The 25,494-nt window shown below is 46.6% G+C and overlaps 8 protein-coding genes; 4 read left to right on the top strand and 4 right to left on the bottom strand.

Annotated features, from left to right (window-relative positions):
• Positions 1-130: 130 nt before the first annotated feature.
• On the bottom strand, positions 131-639 carry GSBLH_T00004638001 (uncharacterized protein; the record flags this gene model as incomplete). Its single annotated transcript, XM_013043578.1, has 2 exons — positions 131-505; positions 538-639. The coding sequence occupies 2 exons, from the start codon at positions 637-639 to the stop codon at positions 131-133; spliced, it is 477 nt and encodes a 158-aa protein (XP_012899032.1).
• A 539-nt stretch (positions 640-1,178) lies between these two features.
• GSBLH_T00007204001 (uncharacterized protein) lies at positions 1,179-1,883 on the bottom strand (the record flags this gene model as incomplete). Its single annotated transcript, XM_013043577.1, has 2 exons — positions 1,179-1,633; positions 1,658-1,883. 2 exons carry the CDS (start codon positions 1,881-1,883, stop codon positions 1,179-1,181), a joined length of 681 nt encoding a protein of 226 aa, XP_012899031.1.
• Positions 1,884-2,428: 545 nt separating this feature from the next.
• Positions 2,429-3,020, bottom strand: GSBLH_T00006857001 (uncharacterized protein; the record flags this gene model as incomplete). Its single annotated transcript, XM_013043576.1, has 3 exons — positions 2,429-2,464; positions 2,505-2,631; positions 2,656-3,020. The coding sequence occupies 3 exons, from the start codon at positions 3,018-3,020 to the stop codon at positions 2,429-2,431; spliced, it is 528 nt and encodes a 175-aa protein (XP_012899030.1).
• Positions 3,021-4,652: 1,632 nt separating this feature from the next.
• On the bottom strand, positions 4,653-5,251 carry GSBLH_T00004636001 (uncharacterized protein). XM_013043575.1 has 3 exons: positions 5,030-5,251; positions 4,834-5,000; positions 4,653-4,802 (listed from the first exon to the last, which is right to left on the bottom strand). Exons 1-3 carry the CDS (start codon positions 5,111-5,113, stop codon positions 4,661-4,663), a joined length of 393 nt encoding a protein of 130 aa, XP_012899029.1. The 5' UTR covers positions 5,114-5,251; the 3' UTR covers positions 4,653-4,660.
• A 3,560-nt stretch (positions 5,252-8,811) lies between these two features.
• Positions 8,812-9,446, top strand: GSBLH_T00004635001 (uncharacterized protein; the record flags this gene model as incomplete). XM_013043574.1 has 6 exons in its annotated part: positions 8,812-8,880; positions 8,914-8,976; positions 9,009-9,121; positions 9,151-9,203; positions 9,238-9,293; positions 9,324-9,446. The coding sequence occupies 6 exons, from the start codon at positions 8,812-8,814 to the stop codon at positions 9,375-9,377; spliced, it is 408 nt and encodes a 135-aa protein (XP_012899028.1). The 3' UTR covers positions 9,378-9,446.
• Positions 9,447-12,705: 3,259 nt separating this feature from the next.
• On the top strand, positions 12,706-18,049 carry GSBLH_T00007203001 (uncharacterized protein; the record flags this gene model as incomplete). The annotated part of the gene is given in 13 exon segments (XM_013043573.1): positions 12,706-12,999; positions 13,030-13,107; positions 13,140-13,403; positions 13,435-14,628; positions 14,666-14,839; positions 14,878-15,675; positions 15,709-15,927; positions 15,958-16,341; positions 16,353-16,639; positions 16,681-17,480; positions 17,512-17,601; positions 17,632-17,756; positions 17,789-18,049. 13 exon segments carry the CDS (start codon positions 12,706-12,708, stop codon positions 18,047-18,049), a joined length of 4,968 nt encoding a protein of 1,655 aa, XP_012899027.1.
• A 51-nt stretch (positions 18,050-18,100) lies between these two features.
• On the top strand, positions 18,101-18,723 carry GSBLH_T00006856001 (uncharacterized protein; the record flags this gene model as incomplete). Its single annotated transcript, XM_013043572.1, has 3 exons — positions 18,101-18,199; positions 18,224-18,501; positions 18,531-18,723. The coding sequence occupies 3 exons, from the start codon at positions 18,101-18,103 to the stop codon at positions 18,721-18,723; spliced, it is 570 nt and encodes a 189-aa protein (XP_012899026.1).
• Positions 18,724-19,025: 302 nt separating this feature from the next.
• GSBLH_T00006855001 (uncharacterized protein) lies at positions 19,026-19,620 on the top strand (the record flags this gene model as incomplete). Its single annotated transcript, XM_013043571.1, has 3 exons — positions 19,026-19,091; positions 19,121-19,236; positions 19,269-19,620. 3 exons carry the CDS (start codon positions 19,026-19,028, stop codon positions 19,618-19,620), a joined length of 534 nt encoding a protein of 177 aa, XP_012899025.1.
• Positions 19,621-25,494: the final 5,874 nt, after the last annotated feature.

The following is a 25,494-nucleotide window of genomic DNA, read 5'->3' as shown; positions in this document are numbered from 1 at the left end:
CGTGCTTCGCGACGCGGAGAACCAGCCGGTCGGACGCTCTGCACGAAACGTGGAAACCGTGGAACCTACAGGAGATCGTCGAGGGAAAGGACGCAGTGAACGGCGTCGAAGAGCTCGGGCGGCGAGCGAATCATCCACTGGCGGAAGCCTTCGAAGTCCAAGTGCGCGCCGCCGCTGAGCAGGAAGAGAAGGTTGTAGCTGGAGGGAAGAGAGCGCGGGCCACGTACCTGCCCGCGGTTTTCTGGTCGTCGTAGAGGCGGCGGAACATGCGGAGAATCTCGAGAAGCGCGACGGTGCTGGCGGCGCCGTCGGTCTGCGCGGAGGCGAGGGAGGGAACGAGGGAGAAGGAATCGTAGCTGGCGGTGAGGAGAATGGTGGGAAGGGAGGAGGGCGAAACGCCTTCTTTGTGGCCTTCGAGGACGCTTTCGATGGTGCGGATCTCGGGAAGGGGATGGGGAGACTTGGTGCGAGGGAACTTCACGTTGATCGTGTAGATGTTCGATGGCTGGGGTTCAAATGAAGGGAAGAAGGACATACACTCAGAACTCCCGATTTCGACTGAAGCGTGTTGTAAACATTGAGAACGTCGTCTGACTGCTCAATGAAATACACAGGGCAGGCAAAGGAACGATCCAGCATGTACTTCTCGACAGACTGGCAACGAGTGATTACTGATTCATCATTCTACCATATCAGCATAGTATAGTACCAGCAATTACCGTTGATGGAATAATAATGACTAAACCACCCACTTCCTTCTTGTCCACAAGGTTTTCCAATATTTCCTTATCCAATTCATTCATCATGACGAGGGCAGTATAATGATCAGCTTGCATACGAGCATCACTGTCAATTTGCAGAATGGACTCTAGAGAAGCCAGCCGAAGTTCTCCATTATTCTCTTGTGATCCATAAAGATTGCCCTTGCGTTGGAACTGCACCATTCTATGAATGGGGAAGGTGAGTTGAGATGAAGCAGCGAGTGCGGCAATCAGTAAAAGGACTCCGAATTTCTTAATTTCATATGCCGTTTATACAGAATACCATATTTTAAGGGGAGCAATTGTGAAATCTAAAATGGTACAAAACACAGAACTCCTTATTATTCAGATGTACATCAATCCATAGTGTGTGTGTGAACAAACAGTAAAGTGTGGTAATCGTAGAGGACTTGCCTTTTACAGGTCACTGTCTTCCGATAGTAGAATATCCCCAGAGTCGGATTGCTCGATCGGCAATGGCATTTCATCCCGAGGCACATCTGGAAACTCGAATGGAACTCTTCCCAAATTGATTGGAGGCTCTGGCAAAAAGTCGGGTTCCACTGCTTGCTCTTCGATGTATTCTCCACTTATAGCACTGTCCGAATCCTCATCATTATTATACTCAACTTCACGTGTTTCAGTCTTCAACTTCACGACTTTCTCTTTCTGCAGAAGCACTCGATTATCGCACGTCTGCACGATTTCCACGTTGATGAATCCATTGTGATCAAGGGTGTATTTCACATTAATCGCTTGAGATGTTGGCGTTGCATCCGTGAAACCAAACTCATTAAGAAGCTTGGCTTCTCGCATGGTTCCGTCTTTACTTTGATAAAGATCCACATTGGCCCAAGTAATATAAGTTCCATCTGTCTTTTTCACCAAATAACAACTCGTGCTAAACACTCGGTCCGTTGGATACTCCGTGTTGCGAGGAATCATCACCTGGAACTTTTCGCGATGCGTGTAATCATCATAAATTGGGAAGCCATAATACTCAGGAATGACCTGCTTTAAAACGACTCCAGTTCTCGCTTCTTCAATACTAGAAGCTCGCAAAGCACCACGAGCAACACATTCATCCGGATAATTCGATACCATCACTTTATTGCCATACATTTGTCTTAAGGCATCTTGAACCGGACGCAAACGGCAACTTCCTCCCACAAGAATCACTTTATCGATCGAGTCTTCACGGATGTTTCCAATCTGAAGTGTTTGCGTTGTTAAGTTCACAATTCGATCAACATAAGGTTTCACCAGGTTACAAAACTCTTGGTAATTAATAGTGATACAATGACCGTCTTCATCATCGCTGGAAGAGTCACTAGAAGAGTCGCTGGAAGAGTCACTATCAGCGGTAATATTGGAATTAATAACGTCCAAATCGTAAATCGTTACACGATCCTCTCTCGCAAACAGTTTCTTCGCCTCCTCAGCTTTATCTTTCAATTGTTCTTGGCAAACTTGGAAAATTTTACTCGTACGAGGCGCAGTAATTAGTGGCTTGTTAAAGACTTCTTCATATTTTCTAAAAATATACTCACGGAATGTGTTGGTAATATCATCTCCTCCCAAGTGATTGTCTCCATGAGTCGACTTCACAGAGTAATTCTTGTTATTGATATCCATAACACAAATATCCGTGGTACCACCTCCAATATCTACGACCATGATTCTGCAATTTTGCTCTCCAGCCACTACACCATAATCCAATGCAGCTGCTACAGGTTCACATACAATCTTTATATTATCTTCATTACAAATTCCTGCAGCAGTTGCTGCCTTCAATACCTCATTCTTCTGAATATTATCGAAGAAAGCAGGAACTGTGATGATTAACTCATCAAACTGCATTTCTCTTTGTCTATAGGCCAGATTCTTGACGTACTCAATAATATGCTGAGTACATAAAGTAGGGGTGAGGGAATTACCAGGGAAACACTCCATTCTAAAAGCAGGGAATCCGTCATCTCCTTCAATTACTCTGCATACACAGTTTTTCATGTAGTCATGCATGACCCTGGAATTCATACGATATCCGATAATTCTCTTAAAACAACGTACAACGTTCTTGGCACTCCAGTAATTTCTGTATGCGTTCCTTCCAATGCACTGGACAGAGCCATTATTGTTATAACGAATGACTGATGGAATTAACGGATCTCCCTGGTCTCTCACCATTTCCATGACCCCATTGTTAGTCACGCAAGCACAGGTGTTAAAAGTACCAACATCAATAGCTAAGCACGCCATATTTTAACATAAACTGAACACTTTCACGGTTATTTAACAAACAGTTTAATGTCACATTTGAGTAGTACGAATCCCACGAGCATAGGACACTCGCGTTGTCGTATTCTGAGCGATCTGTGGCTTCTTCTCCGTTTTCGACGCAGACAGCGGTAATTGCTGACCGAATCGTTCGCGTCGCACCGTTCTTCCTCCCTACGCGTCACCTCACTCCTCCGCCCTCACCAGCGGCGTTGGATGCTTCGGCGTCGCCACCGGCGCCCTGGCCAGCGCTCTAGACGACTTCGTCTCCATCATGTAATGCGGCAGTGTATGCGTCACCGTGCTTCCTGCGCTTCCTGCGGCTGTTCCTGCGGTTGTTCCTGCGGCTGTTCCTGCGGTTGTTCCTGCGGGCGGCTGAGCGAGCGGGACGCGGGAGGCGGCGGAAAGAGGCTTCGAAGCCGCGGCGCGCGGCGGTCGATAGGACGAAGCGGGGATTTTCGCGGGGATGGCGGGCTTCGGGGGGGCCGAGGAGGCCGAGGAGGGTGTGGAGGGAAGAGAGCGAGGGAAGGAAGCCGGCCGCGTGGGGGAGAGGGAGGGCTTCCCCGCGGAAACGGAGGAAGACGAGGAAGTAGAGGAAATGGAGCTCCGCATCGTGGAATACGACGTTTTGAGCGGGGAAACCGGGGGTTTCGGAGGGGAAACCGGGGGTCTGGAAGTGGAAACTGGAGGTCTGGAAGTGGAAACGGGGGGTTTGGCCACGGGAACCGCGGAACGCGCGGGATTCACGGGCTTGGCGGGACGGGAGAAGGAGTTTCCATTCGGAGAAACCGTAGAAACCGTGGAAATCGTGGAAACCGCGGAAAGGAAGGGAGGAGAGCTTTTGGGTTTGTAGAGCATCGCATCGGTGGCGAGGGTGTCATATTCATCCACGATTTCACCCGGCGCCGATTCATACGAAGTCAATAAACTCCCGGAGGAAGATGGAATGTCATAACGGGCAGAGATGACACCTTCTTTGAGAGCGCACGACGACGCTTCCAATTCTTTGCACGCCTCGCTGGCTTCGATATTCATTGCGTTGTACAACGCTGCGGAGGGCTTTGCGTCCAGACTTCCGTGATCCTTGCGATCAGGAGGAAAATAGGGACTTACACACACGTTATTCTCTGGAGCTATGTGATAGGTGGGATTATCCTGCTCGGGATTAGACGGATCAAAACCATCAAATGAAATTACATCTGAAATAGGCTTTGTCGGGTCGATCGAACCTATCCATCACAAACTTCTCCCTGGAAACAACCATATCGAAAAAGTGGTTCATTCTTTGAAAAACTCATCAATTCGAGACTTCCGCCGTATTGCACCCATCGATAATGCACGTGGCTCGAGCCTGAATTCAATACAAGCGTACGATGTCTTACCAAATAATTTGCTTAATTCTTCATCTGTGTACTGCTTCAAACTGTCGGGAGTACTGAAATCGTGATACTGTGGCGCGTCGAAGCCTTTCTCCTTAAATTGCTCCACTTCTTGCTGAATGTATAATGACTTGCTCCCCACCGCTGATCTGGAATACATCAACCACCAGTAACAAGGAGAAAATGTCAATCGGTGGGATCCCACCGCTTTCCGCACGTGTCCAACAAACAATCGAACTAAAACTACGAGCTGCATAGTTGTCGAAAGAAAGAACGCAAATAGGAGCACAGCTCGTCGGCCCTCTTCTTCTCGAGCAGGTTCCTAAAAGACATGATCATCTCCTGCGAGCATCCATTTTTCGTTAAAAACACATCGAAAAACCATCTATTCCTCGCCCTTCCGCCTCATCTCCTACGTCGAAATATCCGCGTTCTTCTTCACCGTATGAAACAACAGCAAACCGATCTCATTAATCGCGGTATTCGCCTGCGGATCCGCCATTTTAAACGCGGGACACTGATGAAGCGTGAACGCCACCGGAACCACCTCGCTCAGCAGCACCTCGCGCAGCACCGACCGGCACTACACTCGACAATTCGATCGAATTCGACCTCTTCGGGGACCTGCACCGCGGGATCCAGGCATTTTTCGCAGAGTTTTCGGAAGCAGGCGAGGCACGTCTTCGCCACCAGCATCGACGAGCCCGCAGCGATGCCGTCGCGCAGCAGACGGAGGTACTGCGCGAAGAAGGGAGCGTTGGCTGCGGAGAGAAGCACTTCGGGCGCGTTGGAAATGACCGTGTCTAAAAAGCCGTAGAACTTATTGACCGTGTCTTCCTTCTTGCCTGGGCGTTATTGCGGAATTCCAGAAATACCGATGATTTCTTCGTCGCCGGGAAGGTCGGCGAAGACGTGCTGCGTGACGGAGGAGAGGATCTGGTCGATCACGGGGACGGCTTGCTCCTTGTTGAGGGCGAAGACTTGGGAGAGCAGGTCGAGGCAGTTCGCCAGCGCTTTGTACGACTGCAGCTGCGCGAAAAGCGAGCAGAGCCGCGGGATGCACGACAGACTGCGCGTGAGACACAGAAACACAATCAAGGAACATGTCAGAACGCAGGTGGAGCACAAGACGGTGCAGCAATTGGTCCATTTGGCTGTTGAAATAGTCGGAGTCTGGCGAGGACGTCTGCGGCAGAAGCGACACGTACAACTCCAGCAAGCGAAGCACTTCCTCCGTCATTTCCCCGCGGAAACAGTCTGGCGAGGAGTTCTGCGTGATCCCGCGGAGAAGCGAGCAGAGACAGCCGAGGTTCACCGCGATTACGAGCCCTAGAATCGCGGAAAGGGAGAGAAAAGAAACGGTGATAGTGATCGAAGGCGGTGCCTTGAAGCTGCTGCTGTGCGGTTTGGATGTTCGACGCCAGCAGCGAAAACACCGACTACACGTCAGCCAATCGTGGAAACGTGGAAGTACATGATAGAAGGCGACGAGATCGCTCTGGGCGTTCCAGGGTCCGGAAATAATGGTGGACGTGATCAGGAAAAGCGGGTAATTGGCTTCGAAGAAGGTGGCATTGCCGCCAACGCGCGCCAAATCGTCGGCTGTGGGGATGACGATCATGTTCTATTCGTCAGATTCCAACCCCGATCGCACCTGCACGGCATCGAGAATGCCCTGCTGGTAGGGAATGATGCCTTCTTTGATGGACGCGACGAAACGAGCCAATGAGGAGACGGCGCGGTCACGAGATCGCTCGCGATTGCTGTTGAGTCCGGTGATGAAAATGGTGAGAAGCTGATAGCGAATGGACTCGAGAGGAGCGAGGAGAGGGAGATAGCGAGAGATGATGTCCATGGCGACGAGGAGAATCGAGAAATGGTAGTGTTTGACGATGATTTCGGAGCTGAAGAGATCGACGAGGATCGAAATGAAGCGGTTTCGATGCGGGTTGGTTCCCAGATTGACGTTGCAGCCGTCGCCGAAATAGAAAAGAAGCGTCAACACGGCTTCCGCGTCGCGCCAATCCGACACGGCGAACCGATCGATCGGCGTCACCGTCGCGAATAAGTGCTGAACAAAGTCGAGATAGCCGTCCGGGAAGAGTTTGATCACGCCCACGATCGCTTTCTTCATCGCACTGCGATAGAGATTCGCGTCCGTGTCGATTCCGCTGTCCGGATCGAACGCATAATCCTCGGGGAGGCTACAAAGAATCGACTGCGCGTCGCGTTGCTACCGGATCTGAGCGAAAAACCCGTCCAGAAGCATGGAGAGAACGTGCTTGACGCCGATCGGCGGCGTGGCTTCCGCGATGGCTTCCTCGCGCTGCAGCTGCTGGACGAGACACTGGAGGATGTCGGGGATTGTGAAGATCGGATTGATGTATTCCTGGTGCAGCAGCGTGGGGAGGAACGAGAAAATCACGCGGAAATCGTGCTGGACGTTCGCGACCGCGTCGGCCTTTGCGTCATGCGCTGATTCAATGGGCACGTTCCCGCAGCACTGCTTTAAGGCTTCGATTTCTTCCTTGACGACCGCAGCGAGGACGTCGATGATCTGCATCATCACGTCCTGATCGGCGGAGTATTGTTCGGAGGTCACGAGATGGTTTAGGAGATCGGGTGGAATGAAGGAACCTCGCTTTGGAGCACAGTGATCACGCAGATGATCAATCAATCAATCAGTTATTCAAAAGCAATCAATCATTCAATCAATGAACAAATAAGCACATAACCACACAGACAACCAAGCACACAACCAACCAACCAATCAATCAATCAAACAAATACACAGACAACCAACCAAACAAATACACAACCAATCAATCAAACAAATACACAACCAATCAATCAAACAAATACACAACCAATCAACCAAACAAATACACAACCAATCAATCAAACAAATACACAGACAACCAACCAAACAAAAACACAACCAATCAATCAAACAAATACACAACCAACCACACAAACAGGATATTGATAGTCAGCGAGCGGATCAACGAAATCTTGTCCAGAGCGTTCATGCCCTTTCCGATCAGCTCTTCGAACGTCAGCAGCGTCTTCTCCACGTACACCGGCGACTCCACCAGCGTGAAGAGCGTCTGGAGAGTGACGGGGTTCACCATGAACGAGATGTCGATCCAATCCGAGTATTCGGAGAGGATCTCCAGACACACGTTGCACAACTCTTCGCTCAGCGTGTCGTGCTGAGAACTGTACTGCTGTAACACCTCGATCCTACGGGTCATCTCAACACATCGAGGGCGCTTACCACGACTGGAATAGTGTTCCGATGCAGTTGTCGCGGAGCGTGTCCTTGACGCGGGTTCCCGCTTCGAGATTCGCTCGGTCGGTGGGAGCCCGCGTACCTCCGGCTCCTTGGACGATTTCCTCGTCCACGTAGAATATGATTTTGAGGTACATATATAAGTGGGATGGAGAGAGCGTCCGAATCGACAGCAGCGTCTACGAGTCATTCCTGGCACAATCATCGGACTTCAAACACGTTCGGCCAAAAGGATGGATAATCCATCTTGATTAAGAGCGCCACCAAAACGCTATACTTAATCTTGAGGTAAGGGGGAATGGCGGACACCTCATCAGGTGACTTCTTACACAGCCAATCTAGGAGACTATTGTGGATATACTCTTTCTCCTCAGTGGCCAACATCACATAGGAACCATCACGAATGAATGAAACAACCAAGTCAATGCTCGTGAACATCACTCGAAACTACAGGTTGTCCCAAAAACGATCTCCTACGTTTTTCGACGAAAGGAAGGTTGAAATTGCAATTTTCCAGCTCGATGGGTTCGCTCTCATATCGTTAATCAAGGAAATTGCAGCATTTCTCCGTTCCTGTGAGCTGCTTGGGGAATCAGTGTCATAGGCATAGATAATTGCCTCTTCTAACTGTTTGCAAACATCATCCATTTTGTGATTGAATGAAACAATATCAAAAAACAATTGAGAATATTCTGGAGCATGAGATAGAAACAAGAGAGATTTCCTACAAAGGGTACACTCTAGTATATAGAAAATCTATTATCTGATGATTATTATTCGAGCCAACTTTCCAGTCAACTTTTTTCTGAGAATAATACGATGTTACCGACAGAGCTCCTTAACAATGTCACCAAATTCGGCAAATAATCGTGGTTCCCGCACAACTCGTTGTCTCGAAGGTTTAAAATTGTTTACATCCTCCTTTGTCGTTAGCGATGATTACCCATGCCCATTACCGCCTATAAATCCAAAAAATAAGGAATTGTATTCAATAAACCGAAGAATTTCATTATCATAGGATTTTTCCTGGAAACTTCTTTTGTATATTAAAAGAAAATACTTCATACAGCTTTGTGGTTTTTTTTATTTAGAAGCTTTGTGAATGGACACTGAGAAACATGATTCTCAAAATTTGAAGGAGAATAAGTCTCTCTTTGGAAGACCTGCTTCTGTAAGAATTGGGTGTGGCTGTTTTATCCCCTAGCCGGAAAAAATGCTTGACCGAAGTAAAGAGGCCCTTTTCTTGCGCTTAGAAAGTTATCATTTGGTAAGGAAGGAAGTGTGTTTCTAACCCTCTAGCAAATTCCATCGCCTGGTGTAGATGATACAGAGGATGTTAAAACACGTTCCAAAAAGGATAATTACGTTTATCGATCTCGCCGCCATAGTCAAGACATTCCTATTAAGAACGAGTTTGCTCCTTTACCTGCATTTAGTTTAGGAATGTTAGAAGACCCGTTTTTTTAAAAGAAGGACATGGCTTTACTGATGACAGTACGAGCAGTTTTGGGCTTGCGTCACCCTCTAGTGTATTTTGCTATGAAGAGTCGCTGTTACGACGATAGTGAAAGTGAGAGTGGTTCGGTAGGTGCGATTTGGGTGTGTGAAACGTAGCCTATACCTCCTCACTTGATAAAGAGTAGCGCCTCGCCACTCTCTTTTGCTTAATTGACTTTATTGATCAAACACGCATGTTGTATGTTCCCCACTATACGTATATTAAAAGACGATGTTCCACTGTGTTTCCTTGCGAAGAAACAACGATTTTATTCCACACCTCACCACTAAACGCACACCCATAGACATCTTCCGCGCAGGGGCCTCGCAACAAGCGAGGCGCGCCTCTCTCTTCGATCCCAGAAAGCGATTGGAAGTCGAAGATCGGAATGCTTTGCGTTCGCCGCACGATCGAAGGCACCCAGAGCAAATCGCTTAGGAAGCAGGGTCGGAATGGGCGCGAAATAATGCCATCCCACGTGTATTCGGGCTCGCTGCAGAGCTCATCAGAGAAGAGCCGAACCGACCCGGAATAGCGATCGAACACAGCGATGGATCCGTCCGAGAGAGTGGAGAGCACGTCATTCTACGAGTGAAGAGCAAAGAGAGAGGAGAAACAGCCGAGAAGAATGGCTGCATGGAGATGGGGGAAGCGTGGATAGGGGATGGGAGGGTACAGGACGAAAGGAAGCTCGGAGACTGCTTTCCGGTAATGGAGGAAAAGCGTGTGTTCCGAATATCGATGACTTCCATGGAGAGGAGCGAAGAAGAAGAAGAAGAAGATGCAGACTGGAAGGCTACGAGCAGCTCGTTCGGCTTTTCCGGATCCAGCATGATTCGTTTGACCTAGTGAAGAGTCGAAGGGAGGGCAAACGCTCTTTTTCCTGGAGAAATCCGTGGTCCAGGAGGAAGAAAAACGCTGCGATTCGCGGCAATCGATCATTTTGATTTGGCCGTCGCCTAACGATACAACAAAGCAGCCATTCAGATGGGTAGGAAGCACTTGGTCCAGAAAGGACGGAAGCGAGGCGAGCCTCCTCGACTGGATCGCATTCGAATCAAACACGCTCAATTCACGGCAGGATCTTCGCACGAGGAGAATCTCAGAAGAATTGATCCAGTGACATGATAGGATGGGTTCCTACGAGGAAAATCCAAACATGGGAACGAAAATACTTTGAAATAGGCTTGCGTGGATTGCGTTCGCTCTGTGTTAAAGAAGGAATACAGAAGAGAATCCTGCGTGTCGAAATCCGCAGTTTTCACGACCGAAATGTATCCCCCCTTAATGCAGTTCGAAGCGACCGCTAGATAGTCTGACGATGGAGAAAACTCCATGTCACTCGTTCGCGTGTTTACAATGCGCGCCATCGCATTTCTCTCGGTGCTTGGAAGCTGAAACGAAGTATTAATCGCAAGAGAGCTGCGTTTGAAACTTGAAAAGTATCGAGTCAGGATCCATTCTCTGTGCTTCTTCTGCCAATCCCGCCTCAGTTTCCACTCGATAAATGGAAATCGCATTACTGAAGGCGCTAAGGATTTTAGCAGAAACTAGTAGGATTACCTTTCTTTTTATAATTTCGAATATCACATCTCGTAGGCTCTTCATCGGAAACTATAGGATCCTCTTCTACTCGATTCTGAAGAATCTCTTCTTGTTCATCACTTTCACTCACATCCGATACTATAACAGATTTCTTCTTTCGTTTGACACTTTTCTTTCGAAAAAAGTTCTCCATGTGTGAGGGTGTGAACAAAGAGTGATATGACGCTGTTAGGATCGATTTTTATATGAACAAGTATGTGCCGTGTAAAGGTTGTACAGATATATGATTTTGTTTGACATCGTACTTGCTTATGTAATATCCACCAGAATTTTACACTCCTGCGAATCTCCTTTCGTTTGCGTTTCAAATATCATACACCTCTGGAGGAGAGCACACAATAGAAATCTAGGGATCCCAAGAATTCACATTATTCTGCTTGGATTGTATCTATCATTTTGTAACTTTGAAATCTAAATTGTACCCTAACTATGCAGCCGTTACCGAGTGATAGCAGTACAAAGAACGCGTCTGAACAAACATCACAGCGGTCCCCAATCCAACATTCCAAACGGTCAAAAATGCCAGGAAACGAAAAGAGAATGTTTGTGGAGTTCTTTATCCCTCCCCCTCCTCCTTTGCCCGGAGATGAGGAATCAAGTGATAGTGACAGTGATACGCAAGATGAAGGATATGATATAACTGGAATAGGCAGAGGAATGAATATTCTCGATTATTCAGAGCAAGTTGTAAAGAAACTGACAACCAAAAGCGAGCCGCGAGGAAAGGGACCGACAAAGCTGACAACCATCAACATGGAAAGCATTCTAAATAATGCAACAAGGGGTGGAAGCAGTTCGATTCCAGATCCTCAATTTCGAACTGGAAGAGTTTCCCCAGTGCGTCGTTTACCATCGGGATCTTTTAACCTACATGCGGGTGTCCCCGGTGCAAAGTCGGATCTGGGTCGTCCGCTGCGAGCGCAATCCATGCCGATTCCCTACGAGGGACACATGGACCTGAGTGCTTCCACGTCCTCCGAGAGTGATGCAAGTTCCAGCTCCATGGGAAGTGCCTCCGCGGCGGAGTGCAGTACAGAAGTGGTGATTCAATCCAAACAAACCCCGATAAAGAAACTATCACCCATCGAAGAAACCACGCCTCCTCTTGAATCGCTCGAGCTTTCCACAAAGAAAATCACGACCGAGTCTTCTACTCCTCCCCCCTCGTCTCCTCCTCCCCTTTCGTCGGCTTCCTCCGTTCCATCCACTCCTTCTATCCCGACCTCTGCTCCCTCGTCGACCTCCGCTTCCTCTCCTTCCTCTCCCGCTTTGGGCCCTTCCTCCACCTCCCCGCTAGCCTCCCAATCCACAGCCAGCGGAGTCCACAGGACCTCTTCTCTCCCCAGCTCGCCCTCTCGCTCTCGTTCTCCTCAATCCGATCACTCCATGCCATTGCTTTACTCCCCCAACTCCACGCCTCCTCCCTCCGAAACTCGACCTTTCACCACGAGTCCGCAGACTCCCAAACGCGGATTTGATGAGCGAGTGCTGTCGCCGCGTCCGGAGAGCGAAGACGTGGAGGCAGAGGAAGGGAAGGGGGAGGACCGCGTCTCCTATCATTCATCACGTGACCATTCTCCAGTGGTGTTCGCATTGGAGTTGGCGCAGGCGCGCGAGGATTTGTCGAACCGGACGTCACCGAAAACTCCGACGATTCCGATTCCGACTCCGATTCCGACTTCGACTTCGATGTCGGAAGGAGAAAAAGGAGAAAAAGGAGAAACAGGAGTAGGAGAAGAAAAAGAAGAAGAAGAAGAAGAAGTGAGTCCGAAAGATGTAAAGAAACTGCCTACACCGACGATACCGACCGAGCCTGGAAACGAAGAAAAAGAACCGCCAAAAGAAGATCCTTTGGAGGAGATTGGGGCGATGCTCTCTCCGAGACAGAGACGAATGAATCGACTCTCGCTGTCGCTAGTGAACACGGATTTCGAGATTGATTCTCCCCGAAAATCGCGCGTGTTCGATCCGTTGATGGTGAAACACATGGACACGATGCCAACAGGGATTTTGGAGGATATCGGGGAGATCGATGAGGATGTGAGGGGATTAGATCTGGATTCGGAACTCCCCTTAACGGATATGGACGAAGACGAGAAACTGAGCCAGTTTACCGACGAAGAACACGATCAGTCGAAGCGATTGCGACGTGTGGGTCGATTTGGAAAAGAGTCTATTGTGAAAGATGTAAAAGTGGAAACGTGGAATTAAGGGTAGAGTCAGAAAGACTTGTTGGATGCGGTGTCCAATGGAAGCCTCGACCGCATCGTGGAAATCTCGAACGAAATGGTGTCGGTAGGATCGAATGCGTTTCTCTCTATTTCTAGAAGTTCAAGTCGGACCTTCAGCTGGTTCATAAGATGGATTTGGAGCAGCAGTTCTCCACCATTCGCAAGATGATGGTGATTAACAACACCTATGTCCATTGCGCAGGTCTGCGTCTCATGAAATATCTCTGTGTGAACAAAGAAATCACGGAGCGCATGCTCAAATACAAGCTCAACATTTTCATCATAATGTCGCTTGAGCGCTCCGACAAGCTTCACTACGAACGCGAAATCGCTCTCGCGCTCGTCACGCACCTCATCCACGTTTCCCCTTCCCCCTTTTTTCTCTCCATAGAAGTTCACAGAGCTCATTCCTCGATCGATTATCCTCTCCATTCTCTGTATCGCCAACGACAAAACCGACTCGCTTCGCACCGCCTGCCTCAAGCTCGTGCTCACTCTCCTCATCCACGTTCCCCAGCGCGTGATCTTCTGCGATGGCGTGCAAGTTCTTCTGAATGGTTGTGTGGAGACGCTCAACTACTCCTTACTGCAGTCTTCGATCCTCGCGTGTCTTTATTATCTGAACATCCCATACTTCCGACAGAAGAAAACCATTCTGGATCTCCAAATCATCATCGATCCGCTCCTCATCGAATCCAAATCAGTCGCAGAGGACAAGCAAGACGAGCTCCAAACCTCTCGATACATTTGCAATGTCGCTCTCCTCACGATTCTCCGAACCTGGACTGGCATTTTCATCTTCAGCGGCGATCTTAGCGGGTTGAATTCCTATATCAATATCCTTAATACGCACGGAGAAGAAGAGCCAGAGATCGCGAAGGAGATGCTCTCGGTGTTATTCACAGTGATCGGTGTGCCCACACCGAATTATCTCGAAGAGGAAGGCCGGATCTCGCAGAACAATATTTATTGGAACAATTGCTCGATGTTCATTTCGTCGATTTCGAGTGAGCGATGCTTGAATAGCATTCCCCAAACCAATCTCCTCGCCACCTATCTCTCTTTCATTGTGTGGATCTTGGTCAACAGCAAGCTACCCGAAATCCTATCCAATTTGATGGTGGTCAGCAACCCGGAAGTTTCCTTCCTCTGCAAGAGTCTGCTTCGCAATTTGATTCATTTATCGTCTGTGTTCGCGTGTATGAGCGATGTGACGACCGTGAAAACAGTGCAGCAGTCCACTCTCAGTTTCCAGAATGCGGATAAAGATTCGGAGGAGGAGTTGAAGTGGAAGGCTCGATCGCGTGAGTGTTTTGCGGATATTGGATCGACCAGCACCTATCTGTATCCGATTCAGGAGAGCGAGACCTTCATTACGTCCTCGCTGACCGATATTTTCTCGGAGTTCTCGCTGTTTCATTGCGTGCTGGACTGCATTTGCGATGTTTCGAACAAGTCGAATTCGTTCAACATCATCGATTTCGTCTGCAATCAGGGCATTCCCTTCCAGCAATTCGTTTCGAGTTCGTACGAGCAAGTGAATTGCAATCCGGACTATTTCAACAATCTCGTCAAACAATTAGAAGTACGCATTCTCTGCTTCCTCCTCATTCCTCCTATAGAAAGACATGCTGAAGCCCTATTGCGCTTGGAACTGGTCTCTTCTGCAGGATTGTCTCATCATCGCCGTCTCCAATCCCAAATGCACCATCAAGCTCAGTCCCTTACTGCCTCGTCTCAATGCCGTTTTTTCAGAGTGGAGCAGTGACGAATGTCTCATCAACCAACCCATCAACGTACTCTTTCCCTCTCTGTCTCTCTTTCTAATCTTTAGTCGCAATCTGCTTTCTATGCGACCTGCATCGCGCTGTGGTTCGCTCTGCTCATCGTTTCGGAGAGTTCGCAGTTCGGGCAGCTTCGCAAAGGCCGTTTTTTCCGCATGTTTGTCGACCAGTTCATCGCGCAGCTGGAAGACTTCAAGAAGCACCACCACAGCGGACTTTTCTTCCCGAACAGCCTCAAACACACCAACGTATCTCTCTCTCTCTCGCCTCTCATCCAGGCGTACTTCTACGCGATCATCTGCATTCGGCTGTGGTATTCGAATCGAATGAACACGCTCGTGCCGCACGATAGTCTCTGGGCTGTGATCGAGAAGATCGCCAGGCAGGAGAACTACAGTAACTCCAACCTGCTGCTGCTTTGGCTGCTCATCGACACGATCGATATCGCTCACGAAGGAACCAAAGCCAGAGAGCACTTCGCGCTCTTCCTCCAGAACGGAAACCAAACCATGAAACTGGCGTGTTTGTCGCGGTTAAAGAGCGTGCTGAAGGAGCAGAAGGACGAGCGAACCTTCCTCGAATGGGCGTTTCCTCGTCTGGTTTCGCAGATCAGCGTTGATTCCAAGGTGACCGAAATGGTCACCGACATTCTCTACCAGAACACCAAGAAGCCGCTCAATTTGAACATCGTGGTGAAGCACTTCGTGAGCAACCCGCATCTGGTTCCGCCTCTCACGCGACTGGACAGTGCGCGCGGTTTGATCTACCGCATTATGTCCACCAACGAGGGATTTGCGCTGTTTAAGAACAACTCCAATTACCTCGATCAGGAGTTCAAGGATTTCGTGGTATTTCCCCTGTCTCCCTTCGATTCCTTCTAGGCGAACATCTACAACTACACTTCGGATCTAGAGGACGGACTGGCCATCCGAATCATTCAGCCGCCCGACACAATTCTCGACCAGACCGTTGTCCTCGAAAACTCCACGCTCCAAGTCAAGCCGCTCAAGATTCAGCCGCCCACCCACATCGTATTCAGCTACTTAAAAGACGGCGACCGTCGCCTGGAGTGGCTGAAGCACATTCCATGGCGCATCGAGGTGGGTTCGCTGCATTGATTCCACGCGCAGATCGAAATCGAATCGCAGGACAGCACGCGTGTGTACGATGTTTATACGGACGTCGATATCACCGCCTCCTCCCCCGAAAACCCCTTCTATAACCGCGATGAGATCTCCATTCGCGGAGTGATCCTCGATCCTGACAATCACGAGCCGCGTTCCATTCGAGTTCCGTCGAAATCGACGGTTCGAGCCCATCTTTATATCGGAGCCGATGTGATCGTGCAGAATCCCTATTGCTGTGGCATCCGAACGTCCACGGATCGAATCAACCCCATCACGTCGTTCGATGTTTTCAAGCAGACAGCGCAGAAGAACGAGCGCGATGAGAGGCGCGAGATTTCGAACGAGGGACATTCAGATCCGATTCGGATCGTGAGCGATTGGATGGATGTGGGATGTAGGAGCGGATTATCGACTACAAACTGCACAATGGGTGTGTGGATGTGTTCAGCGCTGCCTATGACGAGATCGTGTCGCAGCTCAAAATGTTCAACAGCAGCGAGAAGACCAACGCAGCCTTCCGCTATGCGGTGAAGGGTCGTTCTCTCCCCCTCCTCTCATCGCTAGACAGTCCTTGCGTCTGGAACTTCGTTACCTCCGAGAGCGATTTCAAGGCGTCCGACATTGCCATGGGTCGTCCGCTCAATCTCGACAGTGTCAACATCATTCTCGACCTCATTCCTCACAAGTACTTCCTTGCTTGCTTGCTTCTCTCCCTCTCACGCTCAGACCCGCTCCTTTCACGGTCCCTCCGCACATATTCGGCGCCTTATTCCCCACCGAGGAAGGCCGCAAGTTCCTCAGCAGCCACATCATATTCATCAGTCTCGCCAACATCTTGCTCACCGTCACTCCCACCGGCGACGATCTCAAGGACCGCACCGCCGCGCTCTGGTGCCTCGCCCACATCGCCGTCCAGCCCCACGGCTGCGCGTTCATCCAAGAAAAGGCCAGTCTCAACTTCGTAGAGAGCGTGATCCGCATGGCCGAAATGGATCCGTTTCTCTCTTTCCGAGGCAGCTGCATCCTCGTTTTATCCTTCCTCGCTCGCAATCCCGAGCTCCACCCGCTCATCCACAAAGCCAACTGGGTCTGCGGAGCGGCCAATCAAAACACGATCTGTCTCCCCCGCGATTATGAGCACTTCTTTAGCAATATCGTGAGTCCCGACGACTGGGCATTGCCCTATTGCAGCCACTTCCTACCCACCAAATCCACTCATAAGCACAGGAAGAGCTCGGTTGGAATGCCCTCCATCACCAGCCCCATTCCGCGTCGCTCGGTTTCCAATTGGTACGCAGACGCAGGAAACACACTTTTCACAGAGAACTCCATCGCTTCCTCGCTGGGAAGTCGATTCACACACACCTCGGGAGCCAATTCGTTGGATTCGCATGGAGTTTCCAATTATCATATGAATATCGATGACAACACACATCATTACTCACGATCACAAAGTTGTCCCTCGGATATTGTGATTGGCGATATCTCGCAGCATAAGGATATCATTGACCTTACACAGAAGATCGGTACTACGCTTCTTTTCTATTTTATGTGAAGCCCTTCTCAATTCCACCGTGTATAGTTACAACGCCCATTTACAGATCGAGGACATGAAACGCAAGAAGCCTGCACTCTTCAGAAGTCCCTGTACCTAATTATTCGCCATTTCACTTGTAGTGTGTCTTCTGTGCATTCACCACATGTTTTCGATCTCTCTATTCCCGAGAGGCTGTCGGAAGTTTGTGTTCCAGCTGTTCGATGACATAAAATGGGATGACGAAAATTGGCGGGAATTTGATGGCGTAAAATGATTGGCTGCTTGTTTGATTCGTAGGTTTCGGAACCTGTACCCATGCAGACCGAGGAGTCCGAGAGAGAAAGTTCATCGGAAAATGGAGAGGAGGAAGTGGAGGCTGTGCCCATGCAGGATATGTTTTCCGATTACGAAGGATTGAAAGTGGGATTACCATCTTCACACTCTTCCTCCGCTTTGCGTTCTTCCGCTCTCTCTGGATCGCTTGGAGGTGGTATACACAGTTTTGTGAGGTCGGTTTCCCATTCGCCGTTTCCTAGCAGCATTCTTAGTGATAAGTAGTAAAATGTACTCTGCCTGTATCATGTTTGTTTACAAAATCGTTGAGATTGAATGAGCGAAGAGAACAAACGAACCTTTGGAGATCGAGAAGAGGAGGAGGCGATCCAGGAGAGAGAGGAGATGTTGAAACGATTCGAGGGAAAGAATGGTGTATGGAGTTTGGATAATATGTAGGAAACTATTGCAATGGACAGAGGATCAAAAAAGGGAGTGGATTGCCTCTCCTTCTTGTTCTTCACTTCTTGGAGATTCATTTATATTTGCATGCAAGCAGGTTCTTGGATCGATGTTTATATTGGATATTTGAGATCAAGCTGTAGATATGAATCTCAGGTTGAGAGAAGTCACATATGGAATACGGATCTGCTTTGTCAGAAGTGGCACATGCGAAATCAAGAGATCGGGATGATAATAAGTTTGGCCGATCCTGATATTTACTATTGCGATATCGAGTAGTGTTCGATGATAGAATATCATGTAGCGAATTTGATGATTGGGGAATTCGCTATATTAACATGCACATCACCTCATCAATTCCGACAGAAGAAGAGCTGTTGAAAATCTTACAGCTTCTGTTCCAATTTCACCAAAAGAATCCATCTTTACTAGTTGGAATAATGGACATGACTATATACAATTTACCCTATTTCATCATTGCTCAGTATTGTTATTGAGTATTACACAAATAGATATTTATTACGCACAAAGAAGGCGACAATCCATGAACTCGATTCATTCCTTTCGTTATCCAAAAGTTTTTTCTTTTTATTTTTTATCATTCGTTCAGACATTCCAAATGCAAATCTATTGTCACAATTGCGTTCTTTTAACGTTCATACCACGAATTGGATGCAACGTTTCCACTCTTTTTCACGGCATTCTCCATGCCTTCCTATGAAAGTTTTATCCCATTTCACAACCCACTCGCCTTTAGATCGATTCTCCACTTTCCACTTTGCCTTCCGATGGAGAATTCATGTGTTCGTGGCTTCCCCGCGGTGAACGTGTGTTCTTTTTCATCGAGAACGGAAATGGTGTACTGGTATTCACAAAGAACAGATTTGATAGTAGATCAAAACAGAAAATGGAGTTAACTCCATGCGATGCATTCTTCCACAGACATTTTTGGATGCAAAGAACCATCCACACAATCACACGCTCTGTGATGGGATTATAGTGCACGAAAAGTAGAGTTTTCAGTGAATTAAACAAAGAGTAGGAAGCTAAATCCTCCCATTCTGCGACTTTTGCTTCTGGATGTTTTGTACATTAATGGGATGTCGCTGAAAACGCTTCCATTCGTACAGCGAATCCACGCGTTGAAGAAGGAAGTGCTAAATAAGATTCACGAACGGAAAGAGTTGGAAAAGGAGAAAACGCAGCAAGCTGAAGTAAAATCGATCGGATATCGTGAGTGTTGGCCGATCGATCAGTTGAAAAAGATAAAACAATCGCTTCTTCCGTCCCTGACACATGATAATGATGGGATTAGTGTGTTTGATGCGAAGGCTCCATATGTTTATGGTGACACAGAATCACGTTATTGGAAATATGTTGGTGATTTGGATTGAATTTGGTTGTTTGTTTTATAAAGGAATAGTGGGAGAATTGTTGATGGGAGTACTTCTTTTCAGTGTGAGGTTCAGAATGATCATGGACCGACAGTGGACGTGTGTATTTATTATTTGATATGTCAGAAAAATGTAATTAGTAAATTCTGTTAGATGTTGCAATAATAATAATAATCAAGGTCAAATTTTGTAGAAAATAAGGAATTGCAGTTTTGATAATATCAAGGAAGGAAATATCAAACAGGGACAGGGTATCTGTATGAAGGCAATACTCAACATACAGCTACTACCGACAAGAAATAGGAATATACTAGAGCAATTACTATAGAGTATAATAATGAGAATAAACAATAAAGGTATTTCAAACAGGATAGCATCACCACATTTAGTCTATATGATAATAACATTCTATCGAGTAAATAGTAAGAGTATTTGTATCGATTATCATATCATCAAGGATTATTTTTATACCAGTAATCACAAAAAATAAAACAATAATTACTTGAATTATTATTATCAAAAAGACTTTGTGAATATTGAATAAAATAAATTGACAAAAAACAAACACAAATCAACAAGAAATCTAAATCAGTCTAGAAAAGAGAAGCTAGCCTGCTATTCACGTCTAAAAATAGAATAGAATTAATCACATAATACTCGATATTGATTTGCATTCTACGTTTATGAATGAAGAATTTATGTCAACATTTTGCACATTAGGAATATCTATTTACATTAATATGAACTAACAAAGACGACTTTCCAATGTCACTGAATGATATTCACGGAAACTGGAATATGAGGAACTAATAGATGTTAGATTAGGAAGATCTACATTCAATCATTTCGAATCATCATATTCATACTTCGCATTATTAAGGAACAAGAATCTTCATCACTTCCTTGTAGTGTAAACCAACCGAGTTGAATGGATTCTAATGATGGAAGATCTAGATCAACTATTTCCTTTTCCTTGTTGAATACTTTCAATTATCGTTAATGTGGAAGCACGGAATACTTGATTACCTAGTATAATAGATTGAAGATTTGGAAGATCTAATCATAATATAATTAGTCCTATAACTACTTCGAACCACAAACGAACTATTATAAAAATTGTAAGAAGAATTCTGATTAAAAGCACAAAAGAGTACAAGTTCCATATCTTCATTGTCTTCGTATCTATGAGGATTTTTAATATTTCCGATTTTGATTGATCGTAATGAGGGCAGATTCTTTAATTCAAAGTCTCCAGCAAAATCGCTGAAACAGTATTGACCAATATCAATTGATTCTAGTGATTCACAATTCAATATGTGAAACGATTTCGATTCATCTTTTCCATACTTATTCTTTTTTTCGGTAAACGAATTCATTTCTATTTTTAGAGTTCTCAATCGATGCAATCCATCAATTTCGAATGTTTGTACTGATTCAAAACATTTTTGGCAGATTACAATCGATCGTAGCCATTGGAATCGATTCAGATCTAATGTATATAAATCGTTACAGCAATTATATGAAATCATTAAATCCGTCACTTGCAAACTCACTTTACTCAGTTTCATATTTTCTGTTACAGTTATTTTAAGAGGAGCAGGAGCAGGAGCAGGAGCAGGAGCAGGAGCAGGAGCAGGAGCAGGAGCAAAAATTTTAAGAGGAGCAGGAGCAGGAGCAGAAGCATATTTACAAGACAACTTTTGAGCCTTGTTCATTGAAGTAAGGTTGGCTATTTGAGAGTAATATAAAAAAGAATATACTATTTTTGAACATATCAGTACACCAAAAAAAGTATTAATCTACCATCAAAATGGAGAAACTCAGTTTAATTCACTGTTAATTTATAACAGAACGGTTCAAATACACTTTTGGAGATTCACATTGTATATGCAAGTATAATTATTGCGGAAATCAATATAAAAATGACTTATTCAAGCAAAGGATTCGTAGAGTTCAATTAGCTTTCAATTCATGTTCTTTCCGTATTTTATTATGTATTAATCAGGAAAAGGCGCCGTTTGCACAACACACAACATGGCCGTAATATTGTACCCTTACAAAAAACCAACAAAACCAAGAGTAGTTAGTAACAGACTCGTTTTGCGCAAATACTATTTCCCGTTTTTTCCAACCATTTTCGATCAAATTCATCTTTCAGACCCCATCTTCCATCACTCACCGTTGCTTACTCTGGGTAACTCTTATTCTACCCTTCATTACCAATAAGTCGCGAAATGTTAACCTTCCCTGAAAATCGACGACGAACAATGCAGCAAAATTATCGGCCGAGGGCCAAAGTGAATACTTGTTAGATTATTATCACTTATCAGCCAATCGGGAATGCCCGAAAGCCAGTTTATGTACATTATCGACCAGGATCCAACGCTTGTCATCCGTGCAAGTCATAAGAGTCTTAGTCTGTTCCTTGGTGGTGATATCGAATCCCTGGTTATTGATGTGTTTGAAGTTGCCTTCGATGACTTCATTTCCCTTCATCTCTGCCTCAAGAGCACGTTTGAATAATTCGATGTTCTTCACGCTCATCCTCTCACCATCGATCACCACGTTGCGAGGAACTCCCTTTGCTGCGTTGTGTATCACATGCTTCTCATCAACCAAACAGTACATCTTCGGTCTAAGTCCCACGAACTCCGTGATGCGATGTCCGTTGTGCTCGTCCTTGAATATCGGACCAGGCAACTTCTTGTTGAAGTTGAGGAACGAGTCCAATGAAGGGAACTTGCTCTTGTCCACTTCATGCTCGTAATAGTTCACGAGTTCTCCATAGAAGTAGCTCGTGTTGTCCAATTCCGAGAAGTCGAACGATTTGTACATGTCACACATCTTGTAAACGATGTTAGCGCGATCGTGCAACTGCACGATGAGTGAATCCGTGTCCTGTCCCAACAGCTCCACGGTGTCGAATGTGTTCTTGAGCACATTGTAGTAGAAATCGTATATGATGTGTTTGGACATGTCGAGAATGGCGAACCCGATGAAGAACGGCTTCTCCACCCTGCGCACCGGTGTGTTCAACTTGATGCCGATGAGATTCTCGGAATACATGGTTGTCCCAGCGATCATATCGTACCCATGCTTCTGAATGATTGCCTCACGTTCATTCCACGTGTTAGCGAACTTCACTTTCATTCGTTTCAGCCCAGTCTCAACGAATTTGCCATAGGTCGAGTTTGCCAACAGTTTGTACAGGTTCTTCTCCACGGTGGTCTTGGACTTCGCTCGTTTCTCACTCAGCATGTTCACGTACTCGAAGATGAATGGTGCCTGCTTGAATCGAATGAGGTGGTGAATGTGTGTGACACGATATCCCTGTTGAATGCCCAGTTGTAACAGTGAGTAATGCACGAGATACTTTTGACGAGGTACAAGATCGCAGATGAGCTTCGGTGTATTCACCTCTTTCACTTTGTCCACAATGTCGTTCTTCTCTGCGTACTTCTTGATTCCATCGGAGTACATTCCCGCCTTCTGTACGGGGAAGAATGGCAGATCATTGAACTTGTCGTGCAGCTCCACTGGTGCCTCGATGTCACACTCGATGATGAACCCATACTTGCCGAACGTCTTGAGTGATTGTACCCACCCATTTGGATCACGATTGATCTTCTCCATCACTTCTCGTCGCTCAGGTACACCCACCAACTCATAAGGCATCATTCGATGCATGGCTCCACCGTACAGGTTGTTGGCGTCCAGGTAGTAGATGCCTTGGGACGACGTTGCTTGCTCCTTGTTGTCAATGTCAACCTTGGCATGTCGTTTCACTATCTGTGTGATACCTCCTCGCAGGTTCTTCAACAATCGCATGAAGTCATCGATATCATTTGTTTCCATCAATCGAATGCCCTTGCTATCATAGAACTCACCCATGCGATTCAAGAACACTTTCACGAGTTGTTTCTCGGTGAGCCCCTCATTCGCGTTGATGCGCATGATGTACTGAGCCCATTTCCTTGCGAGGGTCATGAGGCTACTCTCACTATGATCGCCCTCCATTGTGACTTTCAAGAAGAGCGAATATGCCATTTGTGGTGCTGTGATGTAATGCATGGGATCAACACCGAATGCATTCAGTGTGGTGTTTCGGAAATGCTCGAATACATCAGCCATGAGAGTCACATCGAGTACATTGTACAATTCGTAGTATTCACACCATGTCTTGATATCGAAGGTCTTCCACAGCTTCACCATATGATCATATTCGTCTTGTGGCATCATCTCACCCTTCATATCATCAATGCATTGCTCGCGAGGAGGAATGACAGTATTGTTCATCGTCTCGTACGACTTGATGAGACTGTAGAACATGGGTTCTTTCCGTGTCAACAGATCGATGTATTCGTCATTCCATTGCTTGCCTCGAGACTCACAGTACTTGCATAGTTGTTGTTTGGTGTGCACATAGAGGTCCAAGTTACCACCGAGTGTCTGTGCCACAATGGAACGCAGTGGACTACTGATGAGCTTCAACGAGTCCTTGAATTGAATGCCATTGTACTCGATCTGCATTTCCTTGTCCTCAGTGGTTGGAATGACTTCAAGGTCCCCGGGCATTGCCGCTATGAGTTTCATGATGAATGTGAAATCATAGTGCGATCCATTGTGGAAGTAGACGGGTAGACGATAGTTCTTCTTGTTGAACGAGAGCTGCAAATTGCATTTGGTACAACAGGTGCCAATGTACTGTCCAGCCTCGTAGAAACGGGTCTCAGTGTCATTCGAATACTCACCTACCACATGTGCATTATGTTTAACCTTATTATCCTGAAGTTTCTTGCGACAGAATGGACACATAGACGTAGACTGATAATCTCTTTCAATCTCGGGAGTGTTCTCACGGGGTAATTCATCGAATAGATACTACTTCACGTTTTCTTGTAACTGAATCAGATTCTCCATGAAAGGACGAAGATCACTCTCGTTCTCCTGTGGTGAGTGGAAGATCCACAGTTGAGTCTGAATGGTTAAAATGTGTGATACGGCCAAACAGGACAACATGATGGGTTTGTGTCTATTCTTGTCATCAATGGCTGACTCGAAGTCAACATACACGACGACCGGTGATGGCATTTCGTATTGCTGGTTCGTGAATCGCAGACGTGTTTCTTCACTCGACAACTTGTATTGATCACGATCATCCATCAGTTTGTGATATGCCTGTACTTCATGGGTTCGGAAAGCTCTTTGTGATCTAAAGAAGTCACAGAACCTGTACTCCACGTTTCTTGCAAGATGCCTATTCTTTGCATCACTCTGACGAAAGATGCGATGTTTGAAATCGCTCAAGTCTTTGATGTATAAGAAGTACTTGGGATTTTTGTTATCTCTCCCTCCCCTCGAGTATCATTTACAATATAAAGAGAGAGGGTGGTTCCATTCACCTCTGACTTGTATACCTGATAACATGTGAATAGCTCATACTCATCCTTGCAGTTGTCAGCGTAACCAGGCAACAGAGTGATTTCTAAAACATTAAAAGAGACTTTCAATTCTTTCAATCTCGCGAATTTCTCTTCACTTTGCTCGAATGCCTTGTTATCACAAATGTCCATTGCTTCCTCGATTTCGTGAATTGTCATCCTAAACACCATGTGCTTGTCGGGTTATTTCCACCATATGTTGTACCCACTCGAATCGCCCATCTTGCGATTCATGATGATCTTGTGTCCGCCATCACTTGTCAGGATGAGACATCGCTGTAGGCACCGGATGTCATTGATATTCGGGTTGACAACTGTGCATCCAAGGATCAAAGGTGTTATGATGTTTGTAACCCACGAATCAGCGAAGTGGGAACATCTCGACATGGAAGCCGATCTAACCACGGTACACAAATCCACTTCCTTCCATCTC

This window comes from Blastocystis hominis (genome assembly GCF_000151665.1).
Source record: "Blastocystis hominis, Singapore isolate B (sub-type 7) whole genome shotgun sequence assembly, scaffold_7".
NCBI classification, from domain to species: Eukaryota; class Bigyra; order Opalinata; family Blastocystidae; genus Blastocystis; species Blastocystis hominis.
The sequence above is the reverse complement of the archived record's forward strand: the minus strand, read 5'-3'. Positions and strand labels throughout refer to the sequence as shown.